Below are 21,505 nucleotides of genomic sequence, written 5' to 3'. Positions count from 1 at the left end.
AAAATGTGGCCCCGCATAGGGTTTGAGTTTGAAATCACTGGTCTAGACTAAGTGTTTTGGGTATTGGGGTTATGCTGTATATTGTTGCCAGGCATTTGCCTTGGCTCAGGCATATATTTACAAGCACTGTCAGCCACTGCAAGAACTCTCGCATGGTCTGTTCAAGTAGGCTCAAATGTCTAGTTGACAGTGTTTTGGGGCGAGTCTTTTCATCCAAAGTTCTAGTTTCTCTTATGGAGATTGGTGAGAATTCTGTCCAGTTTTCATCAGCTGGAATTCCCTTTGTTTCATCAGCGTTTCCCCTGGATATTTCCACACTGTCCTCAAGGGAGTGGGTGAATGTTTTCCTTACCGTTCTATTTTCTCTTGAAAGTAGTGTCCTAATTCTGATGTCATTGGTTGCTATATGTTGGGGTCATCTGTTATGTCTTTGGTATCTATGAGTAAGTTAAATATTCTGAAAAGGTTTTTTTAGGGGTGTTTTTAGATTTCTTTATTTTGTTCTTCAAATTATTGTTCCTTTGCCTTGTCTGTTGCTTCTTTATATTGGCTTTATTTTGGCTTTTCCTCCAAGCTCTTTCAATTCTCTGTACTTTTTCCCTTAGCATTAGCAATGAGTTTGAGTACCAAGGATTGTTTCTTGGCTTTATTTGGACTGTTCTGAGAAGAGCAATGTCTTCTAGGATGGTTATGGCGAGGTTTTGCCAGGAGTTGATGGCTGCCTCGATATGTGCGTCCACTGGTTGCAATTGAGTTGTGAGCGCATTCTAGAATTCTACTGCCGATATTTTGCCCCATTTTGATATCTAAATTTAGTGTCTCTTTGGTTGCTCATATGCTAGTCTTGGGTAGCTTGAGGAAGAAGTTTAGTAGATAAAGGTCTGACCATGCGACTGGTTCCCAATTAGTATGTTCCACTAAGGGAGTTGGGAGGCCATTGGATATGTATGTTATTAATTCTAGGCTGCGTACGTTTTTGTGGGTAGAAGCAGGTGGTAAGGTATTGAGGCCTAATTTAAAGATCAGCTCGCTGAAGGATTATGTTTTAGGACCTTCTCGCGTTTCTAGGTGGAGATTAGATTGGGGTAGGCCGAGGTGCAGTGGGTGATAACTTGATTAGTTTGTCTTCTACTGCTGTCCAGTTTCCAGGAGGTTGGTATATGAGGAGTATTCCTACATTTGTTTTCCCCCTCAGAGTGTTTCAGCATGGAGATCATATATTCTAGTCCCTGCTTATTGCTGCTGTCCTGGAGTTTTAGAATTAGGAATGACCTGTATGCTCTAAGGAGTCCTTTCACCTCTTTTGTATTCCCTAGGGGTGTGAATTATCTTGAATCCAGGTGGGCATAGGTTAAGAGAGATTATTGATTTTTCGTCTTTAAACCATTTTTTGGTTATACATATTATGCCTGCCTGTGTGTCTGTTATCAGGTCTTTCATGATAAGAGTCTTGTTACAGATTGATCAGACATTTAGGTAGAGGCATTCTATTGGTGTGTCATGCGATTTGGGAGGATTTGTTGCTTTGCATGAGAGTTTTTTCAGGGACTTTGTGGGTATGTGGGCTCTAGTACTCCTGTTTCTTATGACCACTTCCAGTATATTATATGTTTATGTGTGTCCTGTAGATGTTGATATCCGAGGCAATGTTGTTTTGTTTGATGAGTCCTAGCTTAAATATGATTGTGATGGAGATGACCAGATCAGCTAACTATTTCCATTTCATTTCTGATGTGCAAGATTAGGTCATCTGTTAATCTCAAGACCACTGGTGTTGATGCTGGTGGTAGGATATGCAACTGAGATAGGTGGTCCTACTTGGCTTATGAGCGCTTCACAGGTTGTGCAATATTTGGCTCCCGACATTCTCGCAGCTACATCTCAGAGGTTGTTGTGGTAGGGAGGAGATTCAATTTTTGTGCCTTGACAGCTGGATTTTTCTAGTTTGTTCTTCTTAGCTCACTGAGCTAAGAAGCGCACCTTTAGCTTGTGCCTTAGGTGACAAGCCAAGCAGTGACACGACGCTAGGTGCGTTGCCTTAAATGGTGTCGTGTTGCGGAGTGTGGGGGGTCGGAGTGATTCATCCACACTAGCCCAATTTGCTCCAGTCCCCGATGTCGACGGTGGAAGGAGACGCCACCAGTCTGGAGCTCCTCAAAGTGAGAGAAGTTGGAGTTCTTTAAAAAAAATTTTAATTTGGCGCCTGTGTTGTGCGTTGCAGAGCATCCACTCTACAGTCTGACCTGGCTCCCTTAAATTATTTCCTGTTCCGAATTTTGAAGAAATCTCTCCATGGACAGCAGTTTTCAAGTGAAGATGACGTCAAGGAAGTTGTGACATTCTGGTTTGAAGGTCAAACAGAAGAATTCTTTTCAAAGATGTTAAGTCATTGCAGGAAAAGTGGATGAAGTGTATGGAGCTATCAGAGGACTATATTGAAAAATAAAGCAAAATTTTTTTGAAAAAACTCTTCTTTCCTACCGAGATAGATAAAGTATTGAATGCCAGTTTAACAGAACAATTTCTCTTCAATTTTTGCAGTCCAAAAAGCAAACAAACAGAATAAAAACAAAAACTCTCTTCTCTGTGGCAGCTTTACAATTATACTAGTACCTTTCTTCCAGGCATTTGGAGTGTTCCCCCCCACAACACACACACACATTTTTCCCATTTGCATTATATATAATTGTAGTAGCCATTCAAGAGTTCTGCACAGATGTTGTCTAATACTGGTGATTTCCTATGCCTTAATCTTTTAAATACCTATTGTACCTGAATGTAAATCATCTTGAGTCAGTACTGAAAAAGGTAGAGACAACATCCAGGTAAACATATAGCTCTATTGATTTTGTCCATTATTGTCTGGTGGTGTCTACATGCAGCTCTGTTGATATTTCAGCAACTGACTGGTCTAATTTTGTTACAGATTTTGGGCAGTTTATAAAAAATACATTTAAGCATGGATTTAAGCATGATTTTAGAACAAACATAAAAATACTAAGCAAAATTATCAGGCTACAGAGCTTGGTAGGATATCTGAATAGAGATATGCAACCAGGCCGAGAAATTAAGCAATACATACAACGGCCAGACAAATATTTCAAAGAAAACCCATCACACTTACTTTTTCTCATATATTTCAATGTACTTGAACAAGGGCAGGCAACAGGCAGGGGCATCTTGAAGAACTGATATAGTTTCTGAGCTATCAAGTTAAAAAAATAAAAAAGAAAAGAAAGGAATCTTAAAACATTTTTTAAGTTTTATGCTAGAATATTTTAGATATCTGCAGTGGCCTCCAATAAATTTTTTCTTTAATTACAGCACTGTAGATTGATACAGTGGGACGCTATAGTAAACATAACAATATAAACTTTTCTCTTGCAAAAATAAAAAAATAAGACTAAAGATCTCCAAAAAATAGATGGAGGGAACAAGATGGGTCAGAATCTTTACTTCCATCATGTGTAAACCAGCTGGGCCAGCATTGAGAACAGAAGAAATGGTTGTGAAAGGAGAAATCCAGGACATGGCTTCCAGAAATTTTTTAAAATTTTTCTTAATGCTGAACTGCAACTTCTGTTTGGCTGCTTCCCAATACTTCCCCTTTCCTTCCTCTAATACAAAGCTTCTCAACTCAGTTCTTGAGGCACACCAAAACAGTTGAGTTTTCAGAATATTCATGAATAATATGCATAATAAATTTGCATACCAAGGAGACACTGCATGCAAATCTCATGCATATTCATTGTGGATATCCTGAAAACCTGATTGGCTGGATTCATTAATTGATTTAGGAAATTAAATCATTTCTGGGTATGCCTCAGGACTAGGTTAAGAAGCACTGCTCTAATAAACATCAAATTTATTTGGCTTTCATAACAGCAAATTTGACTCCTATCTGGGAGATACCTAAGCTATCAATCAGCAAGGGGTAGAATAAAGCCAATGAAATGTGGTCATAAATAGGACAGTTAAAAGTGAAAACAAAAGGATTTTGAATTACTTTCTGTTGGATTTCTCTCAAGTACGTGCATCATTCAGTAACTCCAGAAGCAAAAATCTATGCTCTGCCATGCTACCTATAGTAACCCCTAGGCCACAGCATCAGGCAAGAGGAGTAGAAGCAGCAAGGGAGAAAAGCAGTTTTAGAAGCAAAAACGAGCAGAGGAGGGAGACAGAGGAGAGCAGGAGGCTAGGGGCTGGGCGAGAGTTAGCTCCGCCCACCCCCACCGCGTCAGAGGAGTCAGCACCCGAACCCCCCATAAAAGGGGGCGGAGCCAACGACGAACGTGGTGCACAGCATCAGGCAAGAGGAGTAGAAGCAGCAAGGGAGAAAAGCAGTTTTAGAAGCAAAAACGAGCAGAGGAGGGAGACAGAGGAGAGCAGGAGGCTAGGGGCTGGGCGAGAGTTAGCTCCTCCCACCCCCACCGCGTCAGAGGAGTCAGCACCCGAACCCCCCATAAAAGGGGGCGGAGCCAACGGCGCACAGCCGTTAGGCGCGCGGCGAAGGCGAGCGGCAAAGGCGCTCGCCTTAGCGAGAGCGCCTTTGCGAAGGGCCTCAAGAAGGGCCAAGTCACTACACCCAAGAGCACAGGGAAGGACTGAAAGGTGAGGAAGTGTCAAGCAGCGCAGAAGAGACGAACACACAAGCAGCAGTAAGGTAAGGAAGAGAAAAGACAACACACACAAGAAAGCAGCAAGGCAAGAAGCAGATACAGAAGGAACAACCACACACAAGCAAAAGTTAGGCAAGGTTGTGCAAAGGCACCAGGCACAGAAAGAACAATCACACAAACAAAAGTAAGGAAAGGTAGAGCGTAGGCAGTCCATACAAAGGCAGAAGGCAGTAAAGCAAGAAGCAGGTGCAGAAGGAAGCAGGCACCGAAGGAACACGTAAACTTATCTGTTTTCTTAAAGTAGTAACCCCGATGGAAGCAGAAGGTAACCAGAAGATGAGCTTTCCAGTGTTCTGTGCGGACTGTCATATGTATGACTACCTCCCCTCGGGGAGACAGTCATACGTATGCAGTCGGTGTCAGGAGCTGAAAAGCTTGAAGAAAGAAGTCAAGCGACTTGAGGACAAGATACAGGAGCTAGAAGGACTTTACACCACGGAGGACCCTACCAGGGCATTTGAAGACTTCAGGAGTGAGAAACACATCGAGAAGGAAGTCAGGGAACTCGAGGAATTCATTGAGGAAGCATACAGGAGGAGGGTGGAAGAGAACGAACTCCAGATGAGAGATGATGCAACACCAACTTGGAAGGGGGAGCAAGAAGCAGATGACCTCAAAGAAGACACCCACAGAAGAATACCACACGAGGGGGAAGAATTGGCTAGTCGATGCCCAGAAGAAGAGAGAGCTAAGCACACCGAGGACATTGACCTGAGACCGATAAGAAAATTGAAGAAGGGAAAGTCAGCGATCCTGGTGGGAGACTCGATATTGAGGCATGTAGACAGCCACATAGCAGGAGGAAGAGAGGATCGACTGGTGACCTGCCTCCCAGGAGCGAGAACCAAGGACATCGTGGACAAAATTGAGAAGGTCTTGGAAGGAGCAGAGACGGAAGAGACCGCAGTAATGATCCACATCGGGACGAATGATGTCAGCAGGAGAGACTACAGAAGAGGCACGCTGATAGAACAGTTCAAGATTCTAGGAAGGAAACTGAAGATGAGGACCCAGAAGATAGCATTCTCAGAGATCCTACCGGTACCGAGGGCAGATGTGAAAAGGCAGGAAGAACTACAATCAATAAATGCATGGATGAGGAGATGGTGTGAGGAAGAAGGGTTCCACTTCGTGAGGAACTGGACAACGTTCTGGGGCAAGAGCAAGCTCTACAGGAGAGATGGACTGCACCTGAGCGTGGCGGGAACAAGACTTCTAGCAAACAACGTCAAGAGAGGAATAGAACAGGCTTTAAACTAAGAGAAAGGGGAAAGCCGACAGTCGACCTAGCGTCGATGATTCGGAAGAAGGTATCCCGTGAAGATACTAAGGGGAAAAAAGGCAGGGAAGAAACAAGAGACAAATTACAGGAGTCAACTAACCCAGAAGAGGAGGTTAGAAAGATTGTAGCAAAAGAGAAGACACCAAAGACTGAAGCACAGGGAAAAGAAATGAAGACGACAAAATGCCAGGATCTAAACTGCATATATACTAATGCAAGGAGTTTAAGAAACAAAATGGGGGAGCTAGAAGCCATGGCCAATGCAGAGGACATAGACATCATTGGAATCTCTGAAACGTGGTGGAATGAGGAAAACAAATGGGATACAGCACTGCCGGGGTACAAGCTCTATCGCCGGGATAGGTCAGGTCAGAAAGGAGGAGGAATAGCCCTATACGTAAAAGAAAGCATACAATCGACAAGAATGGACACAGCGGAGATGATCAACAAACTGGAATCGCTATGGGTTAAAATACCGGGTAGGAAAGGGCATGAAATAAAGATGGGCCTATACTATCGTCCACCCGGGCAAACCGGAGATAGCGATAAAGAAATGGATGCCGAGATGAAGCGAGAATGCAAAAGTGGTTACACAGTTGTTATGGGAGACTTCAACTATCCTGGGATAGACTGGAGTCTTGGAAGCTCAAGATGCGCTAGGGAGACAGAATTCCTGGAGGCTATACAAGATTGCTTCATGGAGCAGCTTGTTAGAGAACCGACGAGAGGAAATGCCACTCTGGATTTAATCCTAAATGGACTAAGGGGACCTGCAAAGGAAGTGGAAGTAGTGGGACCGTTGGGAAACAGTGATCATAATATGATCAAGTTCAAGGTTGAAGTAGGCATACCGAACGGAAAGAGAACCATAGCGACATCTTTCAACTTCAGGAAAGGAAACTATGAAGCAATGAGGGAAATGGTAAGGAAGAAACTTAGGAACACTTCCAAAAAATGGCAAACAGTAGAACATGCCTGGTCTTTTTTCAAAGACACAGTGAGCGAGGCACAAAATCTGCACATCCCCAGATTCAGAAAGGGGTGCAAAAAGGGTCGAACAAAAGACCCAGTATGGATGACTAAAATAGTGAAGGAAGCGATAGGCAATAAGAAAAATTCATTCAGGGAATGGAAAAAGGACAAAACTGAAGGGAACCAGAAGGAGCACAGGAAGTATCAAAAAGAATGTCACCGTGTGGTTCGAAAAGCCAAAAGAGAGTATGAAGAGAGGCTAGCCAGGGAGGCACGAAATTTCAAACCGTTCTTCAGATATGTTAAAGGGAAACAGCCAGCTAGGGAGGAGGTAGGACCGCTGGACGAAGGAGACAGGAAGGGAGCGGTGAAGGAGGAGAAAGAAGTCGCAGAAAGACTCAACATGTTCTTCTCGTCTGTATTTACAAACGAAGACACAACCAACATACCGGAACCTGAACAAATATTCAATGGAAATCAAGCAGAAAAATTAACATCCATGGAAGTGAGCCTTGATGATGTACACAGGCAGATAGAAAAACTTAAAACTGACAAATCCCCGGGTCCGGACGGAATCCATCCCAGGGTTCTGAAGGAATTAAAGGAGGAGATAGCGGAACTACTGCAGCAAATTTGCAACCTATCCTTGAAAACAGGCATGATCCCGGAGGATTGGAAGATAGCCAATGTCACGCCCATCTTTAAAAAGGGATCAAGAGGTGACCCGGGAAACTACAGACCAGTGAGTTTGACTTCGGTTCCGGGGAAACTGACGGAAGCACTGATTAAAGAACACATCGATGAACATCTGGAAAGAAACGAACTTTTGAAAACAACCCAACATGGTTTCTGCAGGGGGAGATCGTGCCTAACGAACTTATTGCACTTCTTCGAAGGAATTAACAAACGGATGGACAGAGGAGACCCCATAGACATCATATACCTTGATTTCCAAAAAGCCTTTGACAAGGTGCCTCACGAACGTCTACTCCGGAAACTGAAGAACCATGGAGTGGACGGAGACGTACATAGATGGATCAGAAACTGGTTGGCGGGTAGGAAACAGAGGGTAGGGGTGAAGGGCCACTACTCGGACTGGATGGGGGTCACGAGTGGTGTTCCGCAGGGCTCAGTGCTCGGGCCGCTGCTATTTAATATATTCATAAATGATCTAGAAACAGGCACGAAGTGTGAGATAATAAAATTTGCGGACGATACAAAACTATTTAGTGGAGCTGGGACTAAAGAGGAATGCGAAGAATTGCAAAGGGACTTGAACAAATTGGGGGAATGGGCGGCGAGATGGCAGATGAAGTTCAACGTTGAGAAATGTAAAGTATTGCATGTTGGAAACAGAAACCCGAGGTACAACTATACGATGGGAGGGATATTATTGAATGAGAGCAACCAAGAAAGGGACTTGGGGGTAATGGTGGACATGACAATGAAGCCGACGGCACAGTGCGCAACAGCCGCTAAGAAAGCAAATAGAATGCTAGGCATAATCAAGAAGGGTATTACAACAAGGACAAAAGAAGTTATCCTGCCATTGTATCGGGCGATGGTGCGCCCGCATCTGGAATACTGCGTCCAATATTGGTCTCCGTACCTTAGGAAGGATATGGCGTTACTCGAGAGGGTTCAGAGGAGAGCGACACGCTTGATAAAAGGGATGGAAAACCTCTCATACGCTGAGAGATTGGAGAAACTGGGTCTCTTTTCCCTGGAGAAGAGGAGACTTAGAGGGGATATGATAGAGACTTATAAGATCATGAAGGGCATAGAGAGAGTAGAGAAGGACAGATTCTTCAAACTTTCGAAAAATAAAAGAACAAGAGGACACTTGGAAAAGTTGAAAGGGGACAGATTTAAAACGAATGCTAGGAAGTTCTTCTTTACCCAACGAGTGGTGGACACCTGGAATGCACTTCCAGAGGGAGTAATAGGGCAGAGTACAGTACAGGGGTTTAAGAAAGGATTGGACAATTTCCTGCTGGAAAAGGGGATAGAGGGGTATAAATAGAGGATTACTGCACAGGTCCTGGACCTGTTGGGCCGCCGCGTGAGCGGACTGCTGGGCATGATGGACCTCAGGTCTGACCCAGCAGAGGCATTGCTTATGTTCTTATGCTTATGTACATATTATTAAACTATGTTTTAATTTGTCTTCCTATTATACTTTTCCTTTGTATTGTTTTACCTTTCCTAGTTGTATTTTGCTATCCCTTCCCTCCCTATGGTTTTTTTTTTTTTTAAATGATGTCCTAGTTTTTAACCTAATGTTACTATTCAAAGTTTGTATTGTATTGTTTATTTTGTAATTGCTAATGAATGTATTTTAAATTATTCATCGCTTTGAAATCTGACTAAGCGATTAATCAAGAGATATATTAAACTTGAACTTGAAACTTGAAAAACTAAATCAAAATGTGCAAGCCAGTGAACATAGGTCTGTAGCAATGTCCTTAGTGTCCACAGATGTCACAAAGAGGAAGACTAGAGAGGAGAAATTCAGTGATTAGCGCTCTGAACTATGAATTAGGGGGGAAAAATTTGAAACTCTATGGAGAAACCCTTCTTTTACCTCAGGAAATATAGAGATTTGTTGGTAGATTTGTTGATAGATCCAGTAGCCAGAGAGACCTGGATCCTTTTGGTGCCAATTTTGTATCTGTGGAGACTGTTGACAGCATTTATGGCTTCATGCAAATTTTCCATCTGAACAGTGGCCTTCAGCTGGTAATCTGTGTGAGGGCTCAGTTCAGCATTCTTTACCTGGAAAGGCAATACACACAGAGTTAATGAACAACATTCAAAAAAGACAGCTGGAGCTATAAAACAGAACTGCTGTGCTCCCTCTGCATGTATTATGCATTCACAATGAAAACCCTAGTTTTAATGACAATAATTTAATTACACAAGAACATAAGAATAGCCTTATTGGGTCAGACCAATGGTTCATCAAGCCCAGTAGCCCGTTCTCACGGTGGCCAATCCAGGTCACTAGTACCTGGCCAAAACCCAAGGTGTAGCAATATTCCATGCTACCGATACAGGGCAAGCAGTGGCTTCCCCATATCTTTCTCAATAACAGCCTATGGACTTTTCCTCCAGGAACTTGTCCAAACCTTTCTGAAAATCAGCTACGGTATCCGCTCTTACCACATCCACTGGCAACGTGTTCCAGAGCTTAACTATTCTGAGTGAAAAAAAATTTCCTCCTTTTGGTTTTAAGAGTATTTCCCTGTAACTTCATCGAGTGTTCCCTAGTCTTTGTCATTTTTGACGGAGAATTTTTCATTACTAGACAGTTTACCTTGTATTGACCAAGCTAATTGGTTACAAATTAAGGAACATTTCTTAAGGATTACGTCTGCTAACAACTATGGAACTGAGACTAGGAACTTTTTGCAGTTCACACAGTTAATTCTTTTGGGTAATAAAAAAAGCCTCAAAAATCTATAAAAGAATACATGAAGATTGTGCCCATCTTAACACACCTATTGAGCACTTTTTGGAATCTGAATTTAATATGTCTGTGCAAAGTATAGATTGGAAATGTTAGTGGAAAAAAGGAGCCTATCCTACTCAATCTGCTTCAGTTTCTCAATCTACATTCTTCATTATGCACAAATCATATTGGACCCCAGATAATATTGCTCGTACCATTAAAAAAGATTCTTCAAATTTATGTTGGTCCTGTACAAGTTCACCTGGTATGCTTTCTCATATGCTATCTTATTGTCCGAATGTTCATATATATATTGGCATTCTATTTGGAATAGGATTCAATCTATCTTTTCTATAAAACCACCATTTCAAATATCATATAGATCCATAATACTGCGTTCACTTGATCCAGATATTATACTTCTGATGCTTATACAAAATTGTTTAATACAATGATTGCTTTAGCAGTTCATCTTATAATTTCTCATTGGAAGGATAATTCATTACTTAGGGCTCCTTTTACAAAGGCGTGCTAAACCACAGGGCACTCTAGCTGCTACCGTAGTTTTTAGGCCAGCGCGGGGGTTAGTGCATGATGAAAAATCACGCGCGTTAACCCCGCTAGCGCGGCTTAATAAAAAGGAGCCCTTAGTTTTCTGAATGGTAGAATTGTGTTCAATCAGAAAATGTTAAGAAATTTTAGCTATTAAAAATAATTCATTTTTTTCCTTTCATAAGATATGGGCACCTTTAGGTAATTATTGTGCCAGTATTTAAGTGCCTGAGTAATAATTTCTTATTGGTAGTGTTTTACAGCATGTATTGTATCTAGGTTAACTCATTGTATTAGTTTGATTAACTAAGGATATAATTGTTTGTGTGTATACATAACTAATAAAGAAATTAGCAAAAAAAAAAAAACAACAAACCTAGTCCTCAACATTAGAATTTCTTCCATGTCACTAATGCTGCACCAGCCCATTACTATTCAAATTAATATGCCAAAAAAATTTAGAGGAAAAAAAATCCTCATATTTCAACATGTTTTAACTTCAAACAATGGATTTGGAATTGTTATTTTGTCTTAATTTCATTTTAAGAAATTTGGTTTTTATTGTCCAGTGCTCCAATAGTCTGGGAAAACATTATTCAATGGCTATAAAAAAGAATATATGAAACACAACAACTCAGGACTGCCATGTGTTTCCACGGGTATCTAGAGCTAGTCTTCTGATTTTCAATCACTACAAATTCTATTTTAAACGGCTACATGTCTGCCTAGAACAGCACTTAGCTAGGTTCCTTCTTGATTTCTTATACTGGGCACTCCTTATATAATTGCCATCAATTTGACAGAGATGGATCCAACCCATATAATTGCCATCAATTTGTCACAGATGGATCCAACCCAAATATAAACAAACTTATAGGATTGTAATTGTTACACTGCATTGACTCAAAAATATCTGGCTAGCAATTAATTCATACTAAAAATAGGAGCCAAGATTAAGTAGAAAGCATGTCGATAGAATAATGGCGACCAATTAGGCTGGTTTCCAATTGTTTATATCTATTAAAATCTTGATACCCCGCAATTAATGAATACAGATTAAGACATCTCACAATAAAACAATTAATAAAAATACGAAAAAAAAAGAACGGCAACTAAAAATAGGAAAGAGGAGACCATTTTCAAGAAATACCAGACCCAATTCTTCTAATTTTAACCTTCAGACATTACTATTTTCTTTCTAAATGTTAAAACTCTTGACTGGTCATCTTTTTTGGAGAATTATTGTACCTAGAGATGGAAAGCCATCAAGTCTAGTATCCTCTTTTACCAAACAACTTTATCACTTCAATTGTTTTCTTTTCCAAATCACATTTATAAATAATTTTCAAAGTCAACAGTTCCAATACAGATCCCTGAGATTTGTTGCTATTCATCTTTACTCTTCTGGGGAAAAAAATAACTTACCACTTAGCCCTACAATTTTCCAGTTACCAATCCACAATAAGACACAGAGGGGCATTTTCAAAAGAACATTTATGTGCCCCCAAAAAGTCCATCTCACAGCCATTTTCAAACGGGGAAAATGTTGGGAGTTTCCTATTCAAAAATATGTGAGAGGGCATCCTTACGCTGGAGACATCCACCCTGAACAACCGTTTTACAAACGGAAATGTTTTAGATTATAAACAGGAAAAAAAAAAAAAGCATAAGGGATGTCTATCTAACTGCATTCTTATGAAAATAGCCACACAGAACAGAGTAGTAGTCTAGTGGTTAGTGCAGTGAACTGTAACCAAGGGATACAGGTTCAAATCCCATTGCAACTCTTTTTGTAAATGCGATTCCTCCAGGAACAGAAAAATAACTACTGTACCTGGATGTACACCACTTCAATAGCCTTCAGGCTTACAGGTGTCCTATATCTTTAGGTAAAGTAAATATTTTTCTGCTCCTGGAAGAAGCCTCAGAAAAAAAAAATTAATAGATTTATAGTGGGATTTGAACTTGTGTCCCTTGGTTTACAGTCCAATACGCTAACAACTGTTTGCTGTTTTGATCAGAATGGTCATAATATCTTCAGTTGGTTGTCCTTTCTAGTTTCACTTTCAGGGGAAGGGAAGCAGACAGCAATCACTGAGGAATTTAAGAGGGGTCATACCTTAAAACTCTCCAGTGGTAAGCTGCTCAAACAGAGCACCTTTTTGTAACTTGGAAGTGAAGCAGATCTAGATACTTTTTAGACATGGCTATTTCTTTCTGTTCAAAAATCGCTGTTGGATGTCCTACTTTTGGGCTTTCCTTAGTCCAGACCAAAACACCCCCCCTTGCTATATGGACAAACTGCAGTAAGAAATGTCCAAATTCTGACTTTCCAAATTTGGGATTTGGATGTTTTTAGCAGATGGACTTCTTTTTAGGTATCCATCTGCTTTGAAAATGAGCACTACTGCCTCTTACTCCATGACTGTATAATTTGAGTTTTATGAAAGATTTTTATCCATCTCTCTATTAACCACTTCAAAAATTTCTAACAGATAAATTCAAGCTGGATCTGAGCCATTTAGCCATGTTTATCCATATACTCACAAATTGTTTTCCCCAGAATAACCTCATTTTCCCAACACGGACATCAAACTCATCAAGCTTACAGTTTCCCTAATTCCTTTTTAGAAGGATGACTTCTTAATGACCACCCTTCAGTCCTAAGATAGCATGGCTGATTTTAAATGATAAATTACTAATGAAGTTTTTGAGTTCTTTTGGGAAACTGCAGTAAATTCCTTTTAATGTAGTTCTTTTCAATATGTCATATGATAGAAGGCATAAAGAGAAAGACTTACTAGGCTTAAACAAAAAACTCCTGGAAGAACCCACCACTGCAGAGGGAACACTCCGCCCCAGCCCTCAACCCATGCACATCTAGAAAACATTCCATAATCATAGGTGTCAGCTCTGTAGGTGTGGAGCACCATCAGTATTAAGCAGATGCCTTCACTTTGTCCAAAGAAGAATAATTTGTAATGGGTTTCACAACCTCAATCATTCTGAAAAGTTGGCTCCTAAGTCTACAATCATTTACTTACCCTGCCATGTCTAGAAAAAATATCATGCAAAGTTTGCTGTAGGTCTTTCCTGGACATCCTGTAATCCAAGTTGTTGATTTGAATATCAGCCCCATTTGCAAAGGGATCAGCAGGATACGCTGTGCTGTCTTGATTTCCAAATGTAAGGGGAGAGGATCGATTTGAGAGACAGGGAGACAAACTCCTGATTAAAAGAAAATTAAAAAATAAAAAGGATATTAATTAAGAGTTCCAACGTGGCAACCATGTGTAAATTCTCCAAATTTGAAGAGGAAAAATCAAACACAAGAAAAAAAAAAAAAAAACACCCCCCCAAGCATATAAAAACATCTAGTAGTAATCGTAAATATTAAGTTAAAAATTAGAAAAGTGGCAACATCTACATTTGTAAACAGACTTAGGGCTCCTTTTACGAAGGTGCGTTAGCAGTTTAACGTGCGTAATAGCACGTGCTAAACCGCCGGCCGCGCTAGCCGCTACCGCCTCCTCTTGAGCAGGTGGTAGTTTTCCGGTTAGTGCGTGATGAAACGTCATGCGCGTTAAACCCACTAACGCACCTTCGTAAAAGGAGCCCTTATTGTCCTGAGCCATACAGAAATTTTTCAAGAGGCACAAGGATATCAAGAGTTATTAAAACAAAAGTCTAAAAATAATTCACAAAAATAAATTTGCTATTAAAATTCAGGGAGGAAGGTTGAGGAAGCCCTTGCAAGCTCTCATGCTTACCGAGATGACCAACCACTCTGGGACACCAGCAGGGGACTCAACTGCCTGGATATTGCCAACTTGCTGAATGCAGATGGACTGCTGATTTGGAACACAATTTCATCTTTTTCTTTTTTCTCCACAGCGGAGTTGTTAGCACTTCTAAGAACAGGAACATCTCTATTTAAAAGAATAAGGTAGACTTTTTATCATAATACAATTATTAGTTAATAATCATACAGAAAGAAACCCCCCCCCATGGAAAAAAAAAAAAAGAAAAACTTACATTTGACTGGTTCTCTCTCCAGGGTTTCCTGTTTCCATGCTTTTGGTTAAAATGGATGTGGAGGTTACTATGTTCGAGATGCTTGGTGGTGGAGGAGTCTCTGCTTTGGTTTTCTCCTGCTGGTTTTGATTGGTTCTATTGCTAGGTTTCGATTTTATTTGACACAACTCCTTAAGTAACAAAATAAAATAGCATTTTTTTAAATGTCTCATTTCTAGCCCACCTATTTAATAAATAAAATATAAAAATAGCAAACTATAAATGAAATATTTTCTGCTCAAAGAACTGCAGAAATCCACTAGCTGTACCGAAAAAAAGGATTCAATTTTTCTACAGAACCACTGTATATGGAATTTTGGGATGACACCAATGTCACAAGCATAAATAAAAGTCTGTTTATTTCATACACAAAAACCATCTGGATAATTCAGCACATTTGTTTAAGGGAGTTACCTACTTTTAAGAAGCTGAAAGAGAACACATTAATAGTGCAACAATGGTGCATTTCCCTTTACAATAAATGTCAGGGGAAATATAGCCATCTATTTCAAAATAGAGCACAAAAACACACACAACACACTGCAAATATGTTCTGCAGGTGTTCACAATCATCCAGTCAAAATTTTTTTTTTCCAAAGTTCATAGAAAATAATAGGCATACAAAAACATAGAGAAAAACAGACCTCATAGTAAATAAGTACCATAAAAAAAAATTAATGGAATTTGTGTTAAAGAAGGTGTATTATGTGAAATAATGCATATTAGTAAATGAATTGCTCAGCTTCACAAGACAAAACAAAGAGAAATCCAACAGGTCTGCAGTAAAAGGCGAACACCAAGAACAAAAGAAGACCGCAGATTGCAACGTACAAGATGCAGGAATGTTTATTAAAAAATTATATAAAATTGTAATCCAAAGAAGTGACTCACATATACATGGATTACGGACCCAACACGGTCCGTGTTTCGGAGAAGCACTCCTTTCACAGGGGTCCGAAAATATCCTATGTGTCACAAATAGAGAGTCATGTGGAGAACAGCATAGTTGCATAACATGATTAAAATTTGTGAATTGATGGCAAAGACTTCTTCCGGGCTAAAATTTGTGAATTGAAGGCAAAGACTTCTTCCGGGCTAACTTTCGGTTGTGGTGTTCACACTATGCGTTAGCCTGGAAGAAGTCTTTGCCAATTTGTCAATTCACAAATTTTAATCATGTTATACAACTATGCTGTTCTCCACATGACTCTCTATTTGTGACACATATTTTCGGACCCCTGAAGAAGGAGTATTTCTCCGAAACACAGACCGTATTAGGTCCGTAATCCATGTATATGAGAGTTTCTTCTTTGGATTACAATTTTATATAGTTTTTTAACAAACATTCCTGCATCTTGTACATTGCAATCTGCAGTCTTTTTTGTTCTTGGTGTTCAGCTTCACAAGAAGCATCAGCTGGTTCCTTTGTCTACTTAATCTGCTGTTCTAACTTCTAGACTGCACTTCCTTGTCATTGCACTAGGCATCAATCGATTCGAGTAGCACAAGTAGATGCAGTGAATTCTAAAATCTCATCCTTTTAGCACTACCAAGTCTGTTTTTCTAAATATTTGGGTAACATACGTAATATTTGCTTAAAGAACCTGAGAGTTTGGATGAACATACAAACTGATACAAGCTTTGAGAATTAGGAGAAGCAACTAGAGATTTATGAGATGCCCAAGAGCTAGTTACCTGCAAACTCTTCACGCTGGTGTGTTTTGGGACAGACCCAGGAGCTGCCGTTGATCCTTTACCAGCACTGGTTTTGGCAGTGGAGATAGATTCGTTGGAATCTTTGAGGAGGCACAGCTTTGCAGTCTTGTTCGCCTTTTTCGGGGATTTGGCTTTTTCAATGACAATGCAGTTAGAATTTTTCATTTCAGCAAGTTCTTTGTTTTTGGGAGCAAAAGACACCGTGATCCTGTTGCCAAACACATCCTCATTCTCCATTCGCTTCTGGGCACGCTCAGCACTTTCTTGGTTTATGAAACGGAGAATGGCGCTGCTGCCATTAATACTCAACACTTTTCCTCCACAATTATCTGACAAACGCTTCAACCTGTTGCTGAGACTTTTGCCATCTCGATTTGTTGGCAGGTTATAAACATATAACAGTGTGTGGCACTGCTATTGAAGAAAAATGATAATTATTGTGCTTAGAAATATTCTGAGACAGAAAATGGGAGCTATTTTAACTTTTGAAGTGAAGGTTAAGTCATTTTTTTTTAAACTGTGCTTCACTGTACTGTCCTGCAATGGCCGGAGATAGGCATTTATGTCCATTTATGATCAAAATAAAATTGTCTGTAATCTAGGAAGTATATCCTGTCATAATGTGTTTTAAACTTCTGCACAGACCCTTCAGGATCCCTAATATTTCAGATGCAAAAGGCAGTTTGTTCACTGCAGAGAAATGAAGCTAACAGGGTATTTTTCCCCCATATCAGCCAGGATAAAAAAAAAACCCCCACAAAAAAAACCACCAACTTACTTCCTTCTAGCACTACAGCACACTTTTGTCCTGGGCTATATTGATGAAGTGTGCAAATCAAAAGTAGAAAATAAAAAAATTAAAAAAAGATTGACAGCAGTCATTACTTTTTGATGCTTAGATTGTTACATACTGCTGTTTCATTATAGTGCTCAATTTTAACTAACCCAAAACACATTAGCCCTTCACACTTCAGTAAAAAATATTGCTAATGCAAGTGACAGATGAACTATTTTAGAGAGTGGAGGAGAAGAGGGTGGACAAGAAACCAGTGAAACATCCGATAGTCTCACATACACATCAAAACTACAATGGAAGATCATACACTACATAGGGAGACTTCACATGTAGAAGAGATGAAAAACAAATTTAAGTACTGTACTCCAACTCACAGAATACTAGTTTTAATGTCTTTCATTTAAAGTTAATTGCTGCCTATCAATAGTGAAAAAATGGCAATTAAATAAAATTTATAAACGCAAACGTGTCATTGTCAAAAAACTAAAAATTTGCTAGTAAAGAAAAATTTTCAATAGTATATTCATTATTCTACTCAAAGTACACTACTAAATTCTGTTGTAGACTATAAGGAGAAATTAAGATTCACCTTCTAATTTTCTTTCCACGAGTCCTTCCAGACCAGTCCAAAACCTATGGGTTGTGTCCATCAACCAGCAGATGGAGACAGAAAATAAAACATTTTGAGCTCTGTCCTATAAGGACACTGTGCAAATTCAGCCCCTTCAGTAGTCTGATAAAACAAGGGTAACTACATCCCACTTATTATTATTCCAAATGAACACCAGTGTCTTTTTCTGTTTTTTTCAAAAAAACAGCTATTCAACAACTTGGAAAGTGAACCCACTAACAGGCAGAAATACATAGAGGGAAAATAGACTGGCCTGTTGGGAATCATGGAAAGAAAACTAGAAGGCAAGACTTAATTTATTCATCTTTATTATCCTCACCAGAACCTGTGAGATATACCAAAGCACTACACAAGATGGATGGGATTGAGCAATCCCAGCCCTAAAAATCTTGGGTGCAGAAATCAAATCAGTCCTCGCAGTTATGTCAAGTATGAGTCAAGGACCAATTCACCCCTTAGCTACTCTGTGCGACTTCTCTAAATTGACCAAGTCCAGCACACAGTCTAACTGAATCACTTCAGGGAGCCATCTTGCCCATTATCAATGTTTCCAAATTAACCATTAGTTTCTATCAGATGAGCATCTAATTTCAAGCCAAGAGCATGATATTCTGAGTCACTTAAAGATTTTGCCAAGGTGAGGTCAGAAATGCATGTAACTTGAATGTGCCTTAACTTTATATTTTACTGCTAAAACCTCACTCTTTCAAAAGATTGAGTTTTCTGCCCATTGGACCCAAGGCTGGTGTAATAACTCTACCCAATAGCAATACAAGAGAAAACACTCTAAAAACAAAAACATGCTTACCCTCCAATACAGAGAGTCAAGACCACCAGACTTGCGTATGTTCTACAACTAGCTACAATTCAAAAGCTCTAGGTCACAGTCAATAACTACCATTCCGCTAACAGTGACTATGCATGCATTTTTTTAATTAGAAAGCATGAATTGGAGATTCTAGAGGTCACCTATCATTCCACAGTGGAAAGCACTAAGATAGCAGTTAGACCACAAGCCTATGAGAACATCATTTCCAATGCCTTTGAAGAGCAACTCATGATGAATCTTTGCAAACAGATCTTTCACAAAAAAAAATATTTAAAATTGCTATTCCGTGGAGGCTGTGTTGCAGACAATGAACCTGCCTAAAATGTTACTTTCTTAAAATTAAGTTTAAGTAGCTACTCATTCTGCTCTACCTGTTGCCAGATCGTCTCCAATTTTGCTTTTCACTGTAGCCCCAATGTGAAGAATGAATATTACATTTTTTGAGTGACTGCCATTCAGGTTGCAAAAGGTCATATATTTACATCCAGAATACCAATCAACCTTGCACCCTCAGCTTTGGAGTCGCACGTGTGGCCAATTATATTCTACTTGTCTGAGGTGAAAGGCCAACTTCAACCATGAGGGGAATATCTTAAGTTACTGAATAAACTGTTGCAGAGGTAGTAATAGTCACACAGCAAAACACCTGCACATGCCGACAAGAGTTTTCTAGACTCTTCTGGGTTCTGGGAAAGCAAATCAGATCAGGCCCTGTCAAGGATGATGTCATCCATGAATGGACAACTTGTAATGGAAGCCCTCTATGGATAGCAGCATAACGTAAATAACCATACCACATTATCTGCTCCTTAAGCAAACAAGAGGTAAAACACTGAAGAGGTTTTGAGTTAAAACACACAACTAGGCCATGATTAGAAAGATCTAAAATCAGACAATACAAAATGCAGGGCCATTTATAACCTAATAAAGAATGACAACTGCTACCTCAGACAAGGGCAAAAAAGGAGATCAGTGCTGTGATTCAAACTATGACTTTTTATATGATAAGCTAAGTTAATACTTCATCGGGTGCTTTCTTAATATGGACGTCTAGAAAAAAAAGGAAGGAGCTTCCTTTCTATTTTTTCCAGTTTTTTTGAAGTATGTAAAATGTGATTAAGTCAGTGCAGCTACACATATGGTTTAAAAAATACTTTTCTACCCCACCCGTATCTATGGAAAAAACCTTGCTCAATCAGGCCCCAAACACAGAGATTTTAATTTCCTTTAATCTACTAAAAATTTCTCAGAAGAGCAATAAAACAATTGTCAATAGTATTATCATATCAACTGCGAGTTCATAAAGACGGCAAATCTGCATTAGACATACTATTAAAAATAACCCAAGTATGGTCTCCATTTACAGTGTATCTTGTCAAAGTGATGTCAAGGCCAACATTCAAAGACTGGAGATACAGCCAAAAGGAAATTCTACAAAGAACAAAGCTACCTTCAGGCACTCAAATTGACAGCTGAGAAATCTTATGCAGTGGATGAACTAGTAAACGTATTAACTAGAGCAGCCTAGGCAGGGGCAAATGAGCAGGATGAGAGAGCCAAAATTGTCTTTTCCTACTAACATTATTACATTACTATGAAATCAAGATTTTCTTTTCCATTACAAATTATATAAAATTGATGAAAAAAGAAACTTGCTTACTTGCATTTTCAGTGGTAACCTTGGTGGCAAGTCAGAAATAAACTCTTCAAATTTGATAAGCTCATGTGCATGGTGCAGAAGAGCTTCAGAAGCTTGATTTTTATGTACCAGAACGATATGGAAGCCATGCCGGTGTCTCAAATCACTGAGTTCCAAAGCAAAATTAACATCAGCTGCAACACAAATCACCCAAACACAATGGTTAGTAAATAATTATCCCCTACCTCTTTTACTAAGTTGCAGTAGAGGTTTCTACCGCAGCCTGGAGTGCTAAATGCTCCGACACTGCTCCGATGCTCACAGAATTCCAATGATCAGTGTCAGGGCATTTAGCACTCTGGGCCACAGTAGAAATGTCTACCGTGGCTTAGTAAAAGAGGATTGTACGCTTTCTGAAACTTCCAAATGGAAGATTTTTGTTCATGTAAAAACTTCTTGGGGGTATAAATTCTGCTATGTTTTCCCCTTTTGATATGTGGTAAATGTAAAAAAAAACCTGGTGCTGTTGAAAAACCTATTGAATCAAATTTTATTTTTGAATTTTCTATAATTGCATTGTGAAGCTCTCATTGTCAGCATGGTTTTTAAAATTGACACTTATACTGTTAGTTGCCCTTTTCTGTCTTCTACATTTTTATATTTTAAATCAACTAATTTTTGTATAAATTTGAACAGTTTAAATATATTTTGGATTGCTTGCCAAAGCCCATTGTGACAAAACTAAATCAGAAAGTGGCCTTTGCGCACCCTTACGTAGGCTTTCCCACATGCTAAGGCCATTTCTACTGCAGCCAGAAAATAGCTGATTTTCCATTTATTGAATGGCCATGCCCTAATGTTGCAATTAGCACATGGAAACCTCC

The 21,505-nt window shown here is 39.6% G+C and overlaps 1 protein-coding gene across 5 annotated transcripts in view; it reads right to left on the bottom strand.

The window, feature by feature from the left end:
* Positions 1–21,505, bottom strand: part of MARF1 (meiosis regulator and mRNA stability factor 1) — a 114,462-nt gene that overhangs the window by 54,262 nt on the left and 38,695 nt on the right. For all 5 annotated transcript variants that reach the window (XM_033962859.1, XM_033962858.1, XM_033962862.1 and 2 more), the window contains 7 exons: positions 20,643–20,815; positions 16,706–17,140; positions 14,972–15,141; positions 14,707–14,865; positions 13,981–14,164; positions 9,518–9,708; positions 3,125–3,205 (listed from right to left, as the gene is read on the bottom strand). In XM_033962859.1, the coding sequence (XP_033818750.1) occupies positions 3,125–3,205; positions 9,518–9,708; positions 13,981–14,164; positions 14,707–14,865; positions 14,972–15,141; positions 16,706–17,140; positions 20,643–20,815 (1,393 nt within the window). The remainder of the gene's footprint in view (positions 1–3,124; positions 3,206–9,517; positions 9,709–13,980; positions 14,165–14,706; positions 14,866–14,971; positions 15,142–16,705; positions 17,141–20,642; positions 20,816–21,505) is intronic.

This window comes from Geotrypetes seraphini, chromosome 11 (genome assembly GCF_902459505.1).
Source record: "Geotrypetes seraphini chromosome 11, aGeoSer1.1, whole genome shotgun sequence".
Lineage (NCBI taxonomy): Eukaryota > Metazoa > Chordata > Amphibia > Gymnophiona > Dermophiidae > Geotrypetes > Geotrypetes seraphini.
Note: the sequence above shows the minus strand (reverse complement) of the source record. Positions and strands in the feature narration are given on the sequence as shown.